This window comes from Pempheris klunzingeri, chromosome 11, assembly GCF_042242105.1.
Source record: "Pempheris klunzingeri isolate RE-2024b chromosome 11, fPemKlu1.hap1, whole genome shotgun sequence".
In the NCBI taxonomy this organism is placed as follows: Eukaryota; Metazoa; Chordata; class Actinopteri; order Acropomatiformes; family Pempheridae; genus Pempheris; species Pempheris klunzingeri.
In genome coordinates this window covers 15,409,248-15,426,356 of record NC_092022.1, presented here as the reverse complement: position 1 = coordinate 15,426,356, position 17,109 = coordinate 15,409,248, and the positions used below count along the sequence as shown (strand labels likewise).

The 17,109-nt window shown below is 40.2% G+C and overlaps 2 protein-coding genes across 2 annotated transcripts; both read left to right on the top strand.

Annotated features, from left to right (window-relative positions):
- Window positions 1-1,306: 1,306 nt before the first annotated feature.
- Window positions 1,307-4,367, top strand: LOC139209696 (glucose-induced degradation protein 8-B homolog). The gene is made up of 5 exons (XM_070839504.1): window positions 1,307-1,389; window positions 1,753-1,882; window positions 1,988-2,184; window positions 2,326-2,523; window positions 2,837-4,367. The coding sequence occupies exons 2-5, from the start codon at window positions 1,765-1,767 to the stop codon at window positions 3,008-3,010; spliced, it is 687 nt and encodes a 228-aa protein (XP_070695605.1). The 5' UTR covers window positions 1,307-1,389; window positions 1,753-1,764; the 3' UTR covers window positions 3,011-4,367.
- A 1,232-nt stretch (window positions 4,368-5,599) lies between these two features.
- slc17a9b (solute carrier family 17 member 9b) lies at window positions 5,600-16,563 on the top strand. Its single transcript, XM_070839475.1, has 13 exons — window positions 5,600-5,958; window positions 6,581-6,778; window positions 7,751-7,890; window positions 8,633-8,732; window positions 9,025-9,155; window positions 9,531-9,627; window positions 10,349-10,445; window positions 11,237-11,324; window positions 11,417-11,451; window positions 11,622-11,737; window positions 12,977-13,032; window positions 13,199-13,228; window positions 13,601-16,563. Exons 1-13 carry the CDS (start codon window positions 5,828-5,830, stop codon window positions 13,777-13,779), a joined length of 1,398 nt encoding a protein of 465 aa, XP_070695576.1. The 5' UTR covers window positions 5,600-5,827; the 3' UTR covers window positions 13,780-16,563.
- The last annotated feature ends 546 nt before the right edge of the window (window positions 16,564-17,109 follow it).

The window sequence follows — 17,109 nt, the reverse complement described above, 5'->3', positions numbered from 1 at the left end:
TACGGCCGCCGCCATCATGTTTTTTGGAACCAGAAGTGACGTTCGTTCCACTAAGACCTCCTCTGATTGGTTGTCATGGTCACAGCGTGGCCCTAAAGCATGGCCTGCTTTATCGACTATTTAACGTCTGAATGGGACCATAATCTACTAAATGAACAACATGCTGTATTGAATTAGACTTAAAACTAGCGACTGAGACCATAAACCCATTAGGAAAGAGTTTTTTTTTCTGGGGTAATAAATATAAATATATGTCTAACATAGAATACATTTTCTTATACACTTCCATTCATTCGGACTCCTTTTTGCAATCAGCATAGTCGCCCCCTGCTGGCATGTATAAAGAATGCAGATTAAAGGCACTTCCGCATAGGCCTCACTTTTCGGACCCGGAAGCTACGTTCACTTGTTTTGTATAGTCAAATTGTTTTCCCTCCTAAAGGGCATCACGGCCTGGTATGGGAACTGTCCAGTGGCAGACAGGGTGGTTCTGCAGAAAGAATCATTGGACTGCTACTACAGAGTGTGTAGCTGAGTTTTGTTTTATAAGAAACAGCAAAATCTCTTTCTATGTGACATACAATAAAAATCACTTCAATGATGAGAGCTTCTCTGGATGAAGTATTGCCGATCTGATCTGTAGACATATATCAACACACTCCTATTAATATTCATTCATTTGAATAGTAGGATCTAAACTACCACTGCCTGCCCCTATTCTCAAAGAAATGTATGCAGATATAGCAGATAAATAAATAGATAAATAGATTAGGCCTATTTAAAATACATTAAAAGAGAAACAGGGGGTGTGAGAGATGATTGGTTATTTAATATTGAAATGAAGACATAAAGTCAGTATTTTCCGGTGGTGGAAAGTAATGTGCTCAAGTACAATTTTAGCTAATTGTATGCAGTTTTTTTTTTTTTTACTCCGTAGTTCTGCTACTTTTACCTAGCTTAAGTAAAGAATCTGAGTGCTTTTTCCAGCACGGGTAGTTTCACACCATTTGTCTCATACGCATATGCCAAAGAAATAAGAAAATAAAAAAGACAGCAAATAACTTGTCCTTCAGTAAAAGCAGGTTGTCTATAAGTAAATGTTTTATCCGGTGCCAACAACTAATACACTGGATATCTGGATGTTTCTGCTGAAGCTTTTGCCTGGCTTGTCAGATAGGCATAAACCTATATTTTAAACACATAAAATCACAGTTCCCAACCACTCGGACAACGCCTTTAGTTTACTGTAGGGGGCAGCAGTGCGCAAGGAGCGTGTAGTTCACAGCACAGGTACCGGAAGTAGGAAGGAGGAAGAAGAAGAGGCAGAAGAAGAGGCTCTCCTCTGCTCGTTAGCTAGCTACTGCTGGGAAGTAGCGACAAATTTTTCAGGTATTGTGAATTAAGTAACCTCGATGTTTGCTTATGGCTGTAGATGGGAGTCGATAGTAGACATTAAAACAGAATAGCCTCGGCTGCGGATGTCTGTATTCAATATAAACGCACCCACAGTGCGGACGTTGTCTTTGTTTTGGTTCGTGTTGACGAAAGTCAGGCTTCAGTGTTGTGTTTTTCATTGAAGGCCCAAGCTGTTGTAACTTAGGATTTCCGGTGCTGTGTTGCTGTCAAGCTGAAAAGCTAATTACCAAACCATGTTTTAACGTTATATAATTGTGTTTACCTTCTGTTGAATAATTAAAATGTACGAAATGCCATTCTGTCAACTCACACGTTAACCTTTGTGTGCCTGTTTAGGATATTATCATAATGAGTTATGCAGAGAAGCCGGAGGACATAACAAGGGAGGAGTGGATGGATAAACTAAACAATGTCCACATCCAGAGAGCTGATATGAACAGGCTCATTATGAACTACCTGGTGACAGGTAAAGTACCGATTTTTATGCTACTCAAAGCTTGTTCTCTGTTGATTATTAATATCTATAGTGCAGATAAAAGTGCAGGAGTTCACCATGGTTTCTATTCAACAGAGGGCTTCAAGGAGGCTGCGGAGAAGTTCAGGATGGAGTCTGGAATAGAGCCTAGTGTGGACCTGGATTCCCTAGATGAGAGAATTAAGATTAGGGAGATGATCTTGAAGGGACAGATCCAGGATGCCATTGCACTGATCAACAGCCTGCACCCAGAACTGCTGGACACCAACCGCTACCTTTACTTTCACCTACAGGTAAAATAAAACACAATGCCTGTCATGTTGCAGGCTTCTAGGTTTTGCACTTTCAGCAGTATAATTTGTTCTGAGAATCAATAACAGATTCTTACTGTGTCTGTTATTTTCACATTGTCGTCTTGCTTTTTGTATTTGCAGCAGCAGCATTTGATTGAGCTGATTCGTTTGAGGGAGACCGAAGCTGCCCTTGAATTTGCTCAGTCCCAGTTAGCAGAGCAGGGGGAGGAGAGCCGAGAATGTCTGACCGAGATGGAGAGGACACTGGCCCTTCTGGCATTCGACAACCCTGAGGAGTCACCTTTTGGAGATCTGCTCAATATGATGCAGAGACAAAAGGTAGGGTCAATTCACACCAGCAAAACGTGTACTTGTCTTGTCCTGTACCTGTATCTTCTTTTTCACCACCATTATTGTCTTGTTTATAGAATAGGTCAGTTTAATCTTGATCCAGTTTGAAATTCACGATCCCACACTAAACTATAAAAGTTGTTCTGTTCCATGCAGTATAAGGACAAATTGTTTTCACCCGATCTTCAATTTTTGACATCCAAGTTCATTTGTGTGTGTGTGTGTCTATGATTGATTGAAATATTGAAATTTGTACAATTGTATACAAATCAATACCATGTGCATGTCCTTGTCTTTTCAGGTATGGAGTGAAGTGAATCAGTGTGTGCTAGACTATGAAAACAGAGAATCGACACCCAAGCTGGCCAAGCTCCTGAAGCTGCTGCTGTGGGCTCAAAATGAACTTGACCAAAAGAAAGTGAAGTACCCCAAAATGACAGACCTCAGCAAGGGAACCATTGAAGACCCAAAATAAGGACCCACAGTGAAAACATACCACAACATTACAAAATGGACACATTTCCTTTATCTATTTATACCCCAACAAACTGACTCATATAGAGTACAACCTTTTCTTTTTTTGTAAGGGTTGCTTTTTGATACTTTAATAACTTAGAATGTGTAAACTGGGTTGATGGCATTTTAAAAGGACTTCTCACACTAAAGTAACATGCAGACCATTATTTTACTTGGTATTATAATTTACATATTTGTGTATGTAAAATTAGTACACTAGTTTTTCTGTCTGTTGGCAGGGAAAGTTGTTGGCATAAGAGGGTGTGAATAAAGCCTAAATTAGGCTGTCACTTTCTGTGTGTGACCACTTAGAAGGGGCTAAGTTTGATGTTTAAGGAAAATGGTTGACTCAGTGTGCACTGCCTCAAGTAAACTCAAACTTTTTCCTTACAAAAAAACATACACATTTCAGCTAGTACTCTTTCAGATAGTATGTGACGGCACCAGCCAAAGCAAGATACTTGGGATGTTAACTACTGTGACTTTGGAAGTTTAATTTAGCTTTAGGTTCGTACTGCATTATTGCTTGAGACATTACAAAAAGATGCTGACGTAGACAAGAATGAAGACAAGAAACTTTCAAGCTATACATCAAGATCGCAATTAACAAGTGGAACACGGCAAGACTCCTAGAATGCTAAAATTTTTGCAGCGTACCGTGACTGTACAAGCTTTAAGGCAGCCTCCGTTTCATACAGTTATAAAATATCAGATTATATTAAAAGATGTGAATGGATGAATCTATGTCCACAGACATAGATACACTTTTACAGATGGAATATTTACATGTATGAAATAAGTAGCTCTTTTGCAAAATTTGATGTGCTTTTTTTGCTGGGATATTATTTTGCAATAAAAGTGAATTTTTAGACTGCGCAAGTCATAAAGCACTTTAAAGCTTGGTGTGTTTTTAATGCTAGAAATGTTTAAGTTCCACATTTTCTCAAGTGATGCACTTATCTTATGTTTTCAAGTACTTCTGCTTGAGTGTTTCCATTTTAGGATGCTTTAACTATGTAAAGCATTAAAAAGAGAAATATTGAAATCCAATACAAATATGTTACAGCTATAGTTATAGAAAATTAAGATTTTTCACATCAACAAGGTCAAGTTCATAATATGTGACGATTCATGATAGATTTAACTGCCCACTTTGTCAGCTTTGACCAGTTACAATAATATATGCATGTTGATGGATCACTAGCAATAATAATTATGTGTATATTTTTGGATGCGAGAATGGTGGAGGAATTATTCAAAGTCTTCCCTCAAGTAAATAAGAAATACTGCAATTGAAATATACAAATACTGCAAAAGAAAATGTCATCTGATTAAAAGTATGTATTATAAAGTAAATTGAATCATTGAATCATTATTCATCTATAGCAGAGCATTATATTTTATAAACTCAAACATAAACGCTTAATCTGTGAAGTAACCCTAAAGCTGTCAGACAAATGTAGTGGAGTAAAAAGTACAATATTTCCCCCTGAACTGTAGTGGAGCAGAAGTACTTCGATTCCTACCCTCAATATAAAAATACTTCATTGACAATGTCACGTAAACATAAGTATGTAAATATTGAAAAGTTCTTTAAATGTCTGCTGTGAGTAATATACTGTCGCACATTATATTACAGTAGTATTAGTGCTGATGCATTTATGTGTGAGTAGCATTTTGTAGTTAGTAGAGGTGGAGTTCATTTCAACTATATTACATCCTATCATAGTCTTATTTTATAAATTCATCGCATGATTTGTATATAAAATCTTAATCTGTAAAGTAATGGGATACCACACGAGTGGAGGAGGTATTACAGTAGAAATGGAAATACTTAAGCACTAATACCACAACTGTGTACTTAGTAGTACTTTAGTAAATATTCTTACAGTAGTTTTACACTCCACCACTGCTGATTTATTTTGACACTTAATGTAAGGCTCATTATCCTCATGCACCTATAATGGAGCGTTTTGCGTTGTGGTGCTACTTTAAATAGAGAGAAGGATGCGAGTACTTCCTCCATCGCCACGCAGGCTGTAGGTGAGCTGCTAAAAGTTGTGCTGAATGCAGACTCTTATATAACCCTCGGCTTGGTAACTCAAAACAGCCAGATGGACCATCTCCACAACCCCGAAGGCACTGACTGCGCATATTTCTGCCCAGCAGCCTGACTCCCACAGCAGCTCCTCAACAACGGGCTCTTTTCGCGTCTTCATCCGGCAAGGACGGGTCAGAGGGAGAGCACATCCTGGTGCTCAAACGATGCTCCCATAGACGACACAGATACATTTTCCATACTGCACCGTCATGATTGGAGAGGGGAGCGGAGCCAGAGGCGTCTCTCCGGCGTGTTTGTGTGTGATACTGTGATGGATGATTCGGCTGACTAAGCAGATGTAATGCCGCTTTAGAAAAGACTATATCACTTCCTGATTAACCCTACCGATCAGAAGAAGAACTGCGCGGCCGGCCGGAGGAGGGAGGAGAGAGAGAAAAAAAACTGACACGTGGATTACTCCTCCTAGGGCATCAAGAAAAACAGACTCCCTCTCTCAGCCCCAGCTTCGTGACCATCGCCTGTGCTCCCTAGTCATACAGTCATTCAGGTTATGGATCTGACCATCGGAAACCCGTGATGTGATCGCGCCACTACTTTCTGAGAAGGGCTGTTGTTGTTTTTCTGCGCGTCTACTTTTCTGACTGATCGGCCGGAAAGAGATCGAAAGTAAAGAGCCGAAGGGTTTGAAAGGAGGCTGCTGTTACCTCGCGTTGAATGGCAATAATTCAAAAATATGGCAAGAACTATAGTCCAGATTTGGTCTGTCACAAGGAAAACCATCCGCCTGACAAGATTGGAGTCCCTGGATGTCACAAGAAGTATCCTGAACACAACACCTGGTCAAGGTAACGTGTTAAACCCTCGCAGGGACATTGCATTAAACAGTGCTGCGTCCAAATAAGACAGAAATAGCAACATTATTAATACTTTTCAGGAACTATTTGGCTTTTTTTTATTTTTTTTATTTGTTGTAGTATAATCATGAAGGTTCTGCACCGAGAATGCAGTCATCCGAGCTTTTTGTCCTCTAAGTCTGCATCTAGTGCAGTAGTAAAATGACACGTATCATCTATGGCGTTTCAGTGCTCTTATAGGTGAAGTTGCGGTGCCACATCAGTCAAATGGGGTTTCAAGAAGGATCAAGAGGTGCTTGCTTCATAAAAAATGAATTATCCTAAAATGTAACTTAGTTGTTATATTTGTTTGACTCCACACTCTTACTTTCTTGAGAAGATATTGCACTTATCCCACTATAAATGTTACCATAACTCCTTCATGTAAGAAACCTAGATTTAACCCTAATGAGGACAGAAGCCATTTTTTGCCAATGTTGAATGTAATTGGAGTGCAGTTCAGTTCCCTCCCCATGACAGATAAGACATCCCCTATCAGCTGTTTTTCCCCAAATGTTGCCTTTGTTCAGCCAGACTTGGAGAGTTCAATCCATTGTGCATCCCTCCTGTGCAGGCCCGTGGCGAGGGTATGGACAGTGGTGCTGCTGCTTGGGACATGCCTCCTCTACTGCGCCCGTGTGGCGATGCCCATCTGTGCAGTCAGCATGGCAGAGCAGTTCAGCTGGAGCAAGAGGGAGTCCGGCATGGTGCTGGGCAGCTTCTTCTGGGGCTACTGCTTCACCCAAGTGTTCGGAGGCTACGTCAGTGACCGGTGGGAAACATTTGAGCTCAATCAGTAGTCATGCTGTGAGATAACAGTCTAGGCCAGGAGTACTGGATTCTCCTGTATCATCTCGTGTGTTTATACAGATGTCTGCTGTGGTATGACTGCTATGACAGTGGCACCAGTTTTTAGCTTCCTGCTCATCAAGTGTCATTTGCATGCAGTGACGCAAACAACCCATCTGAGGGCAGATACGAAGAGAGATGTTTTTCCTGTCTTATCATGTTTTTAAACTCTTGTAGGCACGCAGTGTCATAAACAGATATTTATGTGTTTGAAGAGTTTTATTCAGTCAGAGGCACTGATGATCAGAAAGTAAGAATATGCAAGCACATGAACAGAGGAGAGGCCGAGGAGCTTCTTGACTTGTGCATACCAAAGCGTATGTGTAACTAGGTTTGTTATTGAGGGAGTTTCAGAGAGAGTCTTCATATAATGAGGCGTCTGGCATCGCTGTACTCAGGCCAGACCTGCACAGGTGTGGCAGGAATTTCACTTATGTAGTTTAGTTGTGTAATAGCATCTTCCTGGTGTTTAAAGTGTAATGGCAGACAATCCTATCTTTAATCAATAACCAAACAGATATTCTCAGTGACTTCCATGTTTTGATTATGGTCCAATCAGGTTAATCCCAACCCATCAGGGGGAGCGTAGCATCAAAGGTTTAAAAATTATTGCCACATCCAATATTGTTGTCTTGCATTCTGAATCCAAACCCTTAATTTGTCAGATTTGTGTCAGAATCCGAAGAATAAACTACTTTGTACTAAATGAAGTACAGAGTTTTGTTCTTGTGTGTCTCAGCGTTCGGTTCCTACGAACCTGATAGTTGTTATTTATTTAAAGTTATTCAAAGCAGAGCAAGAAGAAAAAAATCAACAACACCACTCTTATAGCCTTAAGTTGATTTAATCATATAAGTTACAGCTGATAATAATAAGTGTCTATATGTGTCCGCAGGGTGGGAGGTGAGAAGGTCCTCTTGCTGTCGGCAGCAGCCTGGGGGTCTATGACGGCCTTCACCCCCCTCCTGGCCCATTTCTGCTCCCAGCCAATCCTCTCCATGACATTAGCCCGCTTCCTCATGGGCTTGCTTCAAGGTGAGATGGACAGCTTTTGAAAGAGTTTGAATGAGATGAATTGGATCTTGAGATCACTGTAAGTCAGTGAGGTGAAACATAATTCACTGAACTTTTTGCTACATCTCTGTAAGGGGATTAAATACAGGCAACATGAAAGCACACAAACACGGTAAAGTTCTAGTCAATTGAGTGTGCTGCTTTTCTTTTATGATAAATGACATTTTTTACTGCATTCTCTTATAAAAACCTGTTTTACTGAAAGCCCTTTAGGAAACAAAACTGATCTGATTTGTATTTGTTTGTCCTAGAAAGACAGCAAAGTAAATTGAAGATGTTGCCATGTTAGCTACATTTCTCCTGCTTAATGTATGACCGAGTAGCATGAAATTTTAGTGCAGTGTCACTAAGTAACTAAGTGTTTCCTTTTAAGAGGAAGTGCTTGACAATTTCATGTATTGAGTAACCAACATGTATAGACCTCTGTTGGTGACCAGACCGTTTTACCTTGCCCTTTGTTTATTTGGCTTGAGAATCAATATTCAAGCTGTTGTTACAAAACACAGGTGTCGACATTTCAAATTGTTAATCAGCTGCCAAAGTGTGTCATTCCCATTGCTCAAAACTTCTACTATTTCCCCTCAGATTTATATGTTTGTTTTGTGTGATGAGATGGTAAAAATCCTACGTCTGTTGCCCTGTTTCTTCTTCTTGAAATTTCTATCTAAACATTAACCCATTATGTTTTGCGTCCTGATTTTAGGAGTTCATTACCCTTCTCTAGCAAGTCTGTGCTCTCAAAAGGTGGTGGAAAGTGAGCGAGGCTTCCTCATGAGCACCGTGGGTAGTGGCTCCTACCTGGGGTGAGTCAAGTGTTATGCAATAAATGGGGAATGGTTGCAAATGGAGTGTTTCTCCTAGAAAGTCACTGTTGTAGAGTACAAAAGCTGTGCCTATTGTTTCTATCCCACAGTCTCTTATAATACCAAGTGTTACTGTTAATGAATATTGATTAAAAGTCTGATAATTATTTGTCTTAAAAGTTAAGCTCATGCTACTATGTTCCCAATCAAGTACATTACCGTGTGGAAACATCTTGTTACAAGGGTGTGTTTATGTGACTTGTTGTGTCTTGTTTTTTTGTTTTTTTTTCAGCACTCTGGTGATTGGAGGGGCTGGCTCCCTCATGTTGGACCTCTATGGCTGGGAGAGTGTTTTCTATGTGCCTGGTCTCCTCTCGGTCCTGTGGGCCTACTGCATGTGGAAGTATCTGCTCAAAGGAGAAGGCAAGGGAGGCTTTAACTGTGTCGACTAATCTCTATAAACGGATATCTCCATCTGAATGCAGAATCTATACACCAGGGACAAGATTTTTGGTTTGGAAGCGTTCTGGTTGCTGATTGTAGTGTGTTTGCAATCCGAGCAGTATTGACCATTAACAGATATCCAGTCATCCAGATATCCGCTGGATGCACCAGAAAAATTGGCTCTTGTCCCCAGAGGCCAAACTGTCGTCAGGGGATAGCTAATAGGTTCTGTGATTGTGTGTCGGCAGCATCTGTGGTGTCACTGCATGCTCCTATCTTGTAGCTGCTTATTTGTATAGTTGGAGTCAGTGTCCTCTTGTATGCCCACATGCCTGTGTTCATCTGTGTTTGCAGGGCCTATCATCACCCTGGAGTCCCTGGGAAGTAGTGGGCCCCAGTCCAAACTGTCCAAAAGACACTGGTTACGGCTCCTTAAACAACCTGCAGTCTGGTGAGATAAAGATAAAATGAGTGTGTGCATGTGAGCGCATGTGCAAGCTTCTGTGTGTATGTGTGCATTTTGTACTCTGTGTAGCTCCTTTGTGTATAGACACAGCAGTTTATTTCTTCTCATATCCAGATGAATGAGCATCTTGAATCCTTGAGTCAGGAAGATCTATTATTGTCCTGTGGCTATATTGCAACAACATCCAAACTCTGAAATTGAACTGTTTTCCAACCATGGATATAAGAGTTAGGGGCTTATCCAGAAAATTAGAAATTGTAGAGAATTAAATTTAAGAGGAAGAATGTAGAAATGTGTAAAACATGTCCCAGTCTTGACAGATCACACAATTGTTTCTGTAGACTAAAATAGAATAGCAAGTTTAATCTCTGGTTGCCTCAGCTGTCTGTTAACGTCTCTGATATCGAGCTCTTCCACATCCTCCCGGTGTCCCCCTATGACCCAGATATTTATATACTGTAATGCAACGGATATTGAACCTCTGTGGATTTATGACGAACTTGTCTTAACACAGATATGATTTCAATGGAAAACAATACATGCCAAAATAGAAGCGCAGACACAAGATTCTGTCAAATCATGAGACGGTGCTCAAAGAAAAGGGAAATTGTCTTTACTAACACAGAGCAATCTTTCGTATACCTACTGTGACTGTAGCTTCAGTGCACTTATTTTGTCTGTTTCTCTCTCTTCATTCCCTGACCAGTGCTGTAATTGTTACGCACCTTTGCACAGCGAGCACCTTCTTCACTCTTTTGTCGTGGCTGCCAACATTCTTTAAAGACACTTTCCCCGATGCCAAGGTAACCGGGCTACCTTTTCATCCACCTTTTGATCACAGGTGTAACCTCGGGATTACAGCAAAAAGAATTCAAGTAATACAGCCATGAGGCTTAAAATCAAGACAGACTGGACCTTTTTTCTTTAACAACACTAAGAGCCTACAGCCATGCCAGCAGCTCTGTACGTAGCTACAACAGTGCTTTGAAATAAATGCCAGCATCTCAACACTCTCAGCTAACCGCTTTACAGCTTTCAGCTAGCATGGTGATGTTAAGCAAGTATATCATTAACCATACTCAAACATATCAGTTTAGCATGTTAGCATGCTAACATTTGTGAATTACAACTAAACAAAAAGTGCAACCAAGGCTGATGTTATTAGTTTTCCAGGTATTTGGTCTTAAACCAGTGATGAGCGCATGGAGTCAGGTGATCACTAAAGTACTTACAATGGACACCATGAATGTCTGTAGAAAAGTTTGTGCCAATCCAACTGCTAGATGCACTAGATGAAAAGTCAGGAGCTCATCATGATCATTAACATTCATCCTCTTGGGGAAATGAATGTCTGATATCTCAAATTTCATGGCAATTGATCCCATAGTTGCAAAGACATTTCACAAAAAAAAAAAAAGTAAAAAAAGAAAAAAAGTCAGGGGATCGCCAGACTAAGTGGGCTTCACGACAATCCATCCACTAGATAATTAGATATTGCAGTCTGGACCAAAATGGTACACTGACTATTCAATGTTCCCTGCTGTTTCTGGTCAAGTTCACTCACAGCCATAAAACATGTTGTCCCCCCCCCCAGGGTTGGGTGTTCAATGTCATTCCCTGGTTGGTGGCCATACCCTCATCCCTCTTCAGTGGTTGTCTGTCTGACCACCTCATCAGTCAAGGTACGGCGACTGTGGAACAGATATCAGAATTGCTTTCATAGTCAATGCAGGTGTATAATTGCTTGTCCTAATTTCCCTCTTGATCCCCACAGGCTTTGATACAGCTGCAGTGAGAAAGTTGATGCAGGTACAATATTTGCTTTGTTATTCCCTGTATATGTTGTCTGTTCAGTCTCATTATGGATTTTCTTCCACTCAGTCCAAAGTGTACAAACGTCCTCTCTCCACTTTCCACTTGTACATAATGAATTGCTGTATGTAAGGTTTTGTTTTTGTGTGCATTCATTCCTCTGTTAGTTTTTCTCCATGGGTGTGTCCAGTGTGTTTACCCTTCTTCTGTGTGGCAACACCACCTTCCCCTGGGCTGTTGCATTTGTGTCTGCCACCATGGGCCTCACCACCTTCAGTCACAGGTACTGACACCTAGAATGTCCTCACACTCTATGTCTCGCCGTGAATCCAGCACCGTTTTAGATTTAAATGTGGTGTTCCCGAAGGGTTGGTTTGTCAGTTTTATGTTTTGTTTTGCTATTTTGTTTGCTGTGCACATTCTCTCTTGGTGATACCATTTGAGAACCATTACATTTATTTCCATGGCTATGAGGACAGCACCACAAGGCAGCCTCTTGCACATTAAAGTGTGAAATATCCCATAAGTCTGTTTTTTAATGCCAAATTATGCTGTTTGGTCCACCAAGCTCTACAGAACTTAACCAGGGAAGACTTGGCAGTGTCTCAGCTTATATTAGGCTGGCTGTTTGATCTGCTGTTTGACCTCCTCAGTGCATCTAATTCATTGATTTTCTTTTGCAGTCTTGCTTATCTCACTTGAGTAAAATTACCTAAAGTAGGACCTTATTATCCTTTACTTGTCCTGGAAAAAGTGCTAAAACCCTTTATTACTTAATATACTTAATATTTATTCTTAATAGCACTTAATAGTTTCCAAAAACACCTTTTGGGTTTAGAGAACATTACTCAAAAGTAAGTAAAAAATGTGTTTGTTGTAGACTACTTTCAAGTGCAGATGAATACACATTTGGTGTGCTGGTGCAAAAATTTATAGCAGCTAGAAGATGTTTGTTGGATCTACTCAAAGTAAACTACATACTCGTTTATAATAATTAAGAAGTGTGTCTCCTAGTGCAACAGTGTGGCTCATTTAACAGTTTTTGGATAACAGTGGAGCTATAAGATGCATCAGGCTTTCGCTGCTCAGACAATACTTGAACCTTGAGTGTCCGTCCCTATTACTCCAGGTTTTCTCTTGTCCTCAACTGTTGTTGTGGAAAAAATGGATTTTATTTCATATTTATGGGTCCACTGTAACACCTTTTCTAATTAGCTTACTTTCTAAAATTAGCAAATAAGAATTCATTTCATTCAGGGCCACGACTTGATAAGTAGAGTATATACAAGAAACAATACAGGTTGCAGGCGAGGAACAGAAAATAGACGGTCTGTGTTACATTTCTCTGGACACAGACAATTATGTTCTTTTCCGATGTGGTTCTTATCTTTTTATGGCCGAGATTTGTCAGGCTGGTTAGTGGTTTTACTCTGAGGCAATGCAGGATGCGCACAAGAGTCGTAAGTCAAAAGTGTAGTACCGTATGAGATTAAATGGCTAATGACATACATTTCTTTCACAGTGGTGTATCTGTAAATGTTCAAGATCTTGCTCCTTCCTGTGCTGGAGCTTTATTTGGTAAGTTAAAAAAAGATATTTCCAGAATATCTGAAGGCATTTCATACAAGTTTCATTAATATGAAAGATTTTAGCACTGGCCCAACAAAATCATTTTTTAAAACGCAGGTGAAATTTTTATGATGTTTTTAAATTTTACATCTGTGTATCTGCATATCTTTTACAGGTGTTATGAATACATGTGGTGCTTTCTTAGGTGAGTATCTGTAATTTCAGTCAGAGAGGATAAATGTCTGTGATCAATGTTTCACCAGCAGTTGCTAAATTTCGGTGAAATAATTCATCCACTTCTCTAAATTCAAACTTTGAGCTGATGTGTCTCCTGTCAGTCAAGCTGGCTCCTATGTGCCATGCATATTTCATCAAGGGAGCATAATGAAGTTTGTGTTGATGAATAATACAGGGAGCAGAGAGGATGACAGTTAGTGGTCCTGTGAGGGCTGTGTAATGGACTGTGACATTTTCTCTGTGGAAAACTTAACACTCACATGGAGGATACTGTGTGTTTTGCTTGTATCCATGCGATAATATTTTATTTATCGTGTGCTGTGTGTGTGTTGCTGTGCAGGGGTCCTAATGGTGTATTTCTCGGGGTATCTCATCGAGGCCACAGGCTCGTGGACGTCTGTGTTTGCCCTAATCACCACAGTCAACCTGCTGGGTCTCTGCACATTCCTGGCCTTCGCTGAGGCCCGCCGGGTCGACATTGACTCAAGTAAGGTCCGCCACCACAACATTCACATCTAAGTCATCCGTCAACAGAGGGACTGCAATGCTTTTCCCAAGAGAGATACGACCTTGGGCAAACAGCAGCTAGGAGAACATTGGAGGCACATGGATAAAGTCTGCATGTAACATCTGGAAAACCTTGATTGGCTCTGTGTCTGGTTGAGCAAGCACTGCAACAGTTACTGAAAAGCACACAGCAGAGCCTGCACAATGTTAGTGAAAAAATTTGTTGAGCTATAGAGTGCTAAATCCCAGAAAACTACGTCAGTTCAGGATGGAACAGGTTACAGGAGGAAGAAAAGTCTGCACTACCTCCAGGTCCCAGTTTGTGCAGCATGTGGTGGTTAAACAGTTGCTTGGTTACTTTTTCCGCTTGTCATTTGTTTCAGAAACTGTCACTTAGATCAAGAACAGTCAAGGAAATTGTTGGAAATTATTATGCGGTGTGTTTGTGTGTGTGTGTCGGAAGAGATGTGTGCGAGTAATGGATGTGTTCTCTCAGGCGCTCGCTGACAATTGGGACAAACCGAGGGTGGTGTGTTGTTACCCTGCGGGGATGGGGGAGGTGGTGTGGGTGACGCAGGGGGAGTCCAGCCTCTCACACCTGAAGTCTTTTATTAGTACGCACCACTCACCCATCACTGAGAGAGCTGTCTGACTGACACTTCATTACCCAGCCACTAATTACTTGGCGAGTGCTTTAATGTCCTGTACGATTTACCTTCTATAGTGCACATCTCCATGGTTACAAGCTCATCATATCGTTACAATCCGAAGGGGGTGAAAAGGGTCATGGGAACCTTTACGGCAACAAGGCTTTTACTGAGTGTGTTCTCCCTGTTTGTTGTCTTGAATACATTTCAAGTAGGAAGACCAAAGGTTATTAATTATTTCTATTTTCTTTCTATGTGATGCATGTAATAGAAATACCTCACTCAATTATTTGGAGTACTTATATATTTATATGGCTTAATGGGTTTTTCAATTTTAAGTTTTTTTTTTTAGAAAAGAAATATGTTAACTTAGATGACAGAAAGAGAAATATATTTGGTAAGATAACATAAAATCATAGTAAGTTATCAAAAGTGTGATGCAGTGTGAACCCTAACCCTAACCCTCATAGGCTGTTCTGCAAATCTAGTTTCCTCATTTGTTCTCTTCTCACCTGCACTTTCCTGTCCAAGGAGATGGGATTGATGGAACAAATCTTCAAGAGTCCATAGTGAAAACCACACGGGCAGACAAACAGGATCTCCAGCATATTTATGTTAAAATATTCACCCTTATTATCACACTTGACAGTATCGTTACCTAGACAGTAGACAGGAAGTGATGTCAGTATTTGGGATAGTTTGATAGTGAGCACAAGAGGGAGCCCAGTCACTTGTCATAACAGCGTCAGAGCTTGTGTCTCTCCACTCTTGTCTCATTAAGGCAAAATTAAATACCAGAGTCTCCGTGTTACACACTGACATGATGAATGTTGCGTGACAGATGAGTGGATTAAAAATTATGTCTTGGGTTCAATAAAGTTGAGGAACTGGAGAGCGTATGATGTATTGATATTGCTGCAAAGTATGTAGCAACATAAAGTAAGCTGCACAGCTCTCGCTGAATGTTGAAGTGATGGTAGCACTTACCTTTGGCGTTCACAGCACAATCTCTTTATGTTTCACATTTAGAAGATTTCATTTCATTCTAGATGCTTACTTGACATGTGTACCTTAAATCTATGCATTTATTATTTTGTGCCTGATTAAAGCAATGAGAGAATTGTAAGAAATACTCACTGTGGTCACAGTGTCACGTATTGATCGTTGTATATCGCTAGGTTTTTGCCTTTTTTGCAGCAGTTTTGTTGCTTCTGTGTGATTTGTTATTGTTATTCATATACAAAGGCAGGTGGGCTTACATTTTCTTGGATGTTTTCTAAAAACGCCTGTATATCCCTTGGTTGAATGTTTTGTCGCTGTAGATTGGATTTCTGAAATGCCCAATGTGTTTTTTTTACATTGTCCTGGTCAGTGGTTACAACAATGAATTGGATTTATCCAAACCTTCGCTCTCTGTCACTCAGAGTAAAGACATATTTTTTTCTTTACATCAAATATATTTAGATTATTTATGGGTTCATTTGCAAAAACAGGTATTTCTGTTTTTTTCATTTTTTCCTAAATCGTTTATATTGTGCACTCAAAGGAATATCAATCAAACTGGTGGTGTTGGTTTATTGATTTTATAACTCTTTATTTGTTTGTGTGTTACAAAGACACATAAACATACCAGCTATATATAATAATTTATTTTGATATCTAATCTGAAATCTGATGTATATGCCAAATGTCACTTTGATTCTGTATGTTTTGTAATGATCATACACAAAGTGTATGCCTATGTCTTTCAGATGCCTAATTTATTAAATTAAGATAAAAATACTTGACCTTCAACATTTCCTTCAGCTTTTTTTCCCTTTTTTCTTCTTCTGCCAAATCAGCACCCCACATTCCTCCAGTGTTTTACCCGCCCTAGAAGATGTGCGTTGTTTATGACTTTCATTGCTTGTCTCTTTTCTCAGTTCCTGTGTTGATATCCTGCAAAATGTAAACATCTAGATGAGAAATAGTTTTGTTCACCAACATATCTCACTGTAGTCTCCTCAAAGCCTTCTGTTTTTGATAAGATGTAAGATATGTATGATAAAAATAGACATTAATGCAAGAAAATGCAGTATTCTAATGCTTTTAAGATATGATGTATTTAAAAGCATATAATAACTTTGAATAAAAATCTATTTTGTCAACACTGGTGAGTTGTTTCAGTGTGCTGCACTACCTGCATGTATTTTCTCTGCATTGCCACAGAGAGGCAGCACAGTATCAATAATGTGGAGAGCACGTGGTGCCATCAAGCCTACAAATACTTCACATTTTCTGTCATGTAGAGCGGAGGCCTTCTGTGTGGCAGCATGATGTTCTCAAGTTTTCATTTAGATGTCTGTATGAATGATGATTATATTGAAAGAGTATTTTCATACAACTATGTGTACTACAGGTCTATGCTGAGCGGGAGTCTTTCATTATGAAGCTGAGAACCATTTGTCTGTACATCAGTAGCCAATTCTGCATGTGGATCAGCTGCTGAACGGGTTCTAGTGCGGGTCTGTCCTGTTCACACCAGCGGCTCACGACAGGCCCAGATCCCGAGTCCAGGCTAGCAGGACGTATGTGGTGGCACCATATGGCAGGATGCTGTGTGCCATGTTGGCTAGCTGGCACTGCCCACGTGTGAATGGCCAGACGCTAGTCAACCCAACCCACTCCTTCTCATGGGACCCAACGTCTCAGGTTG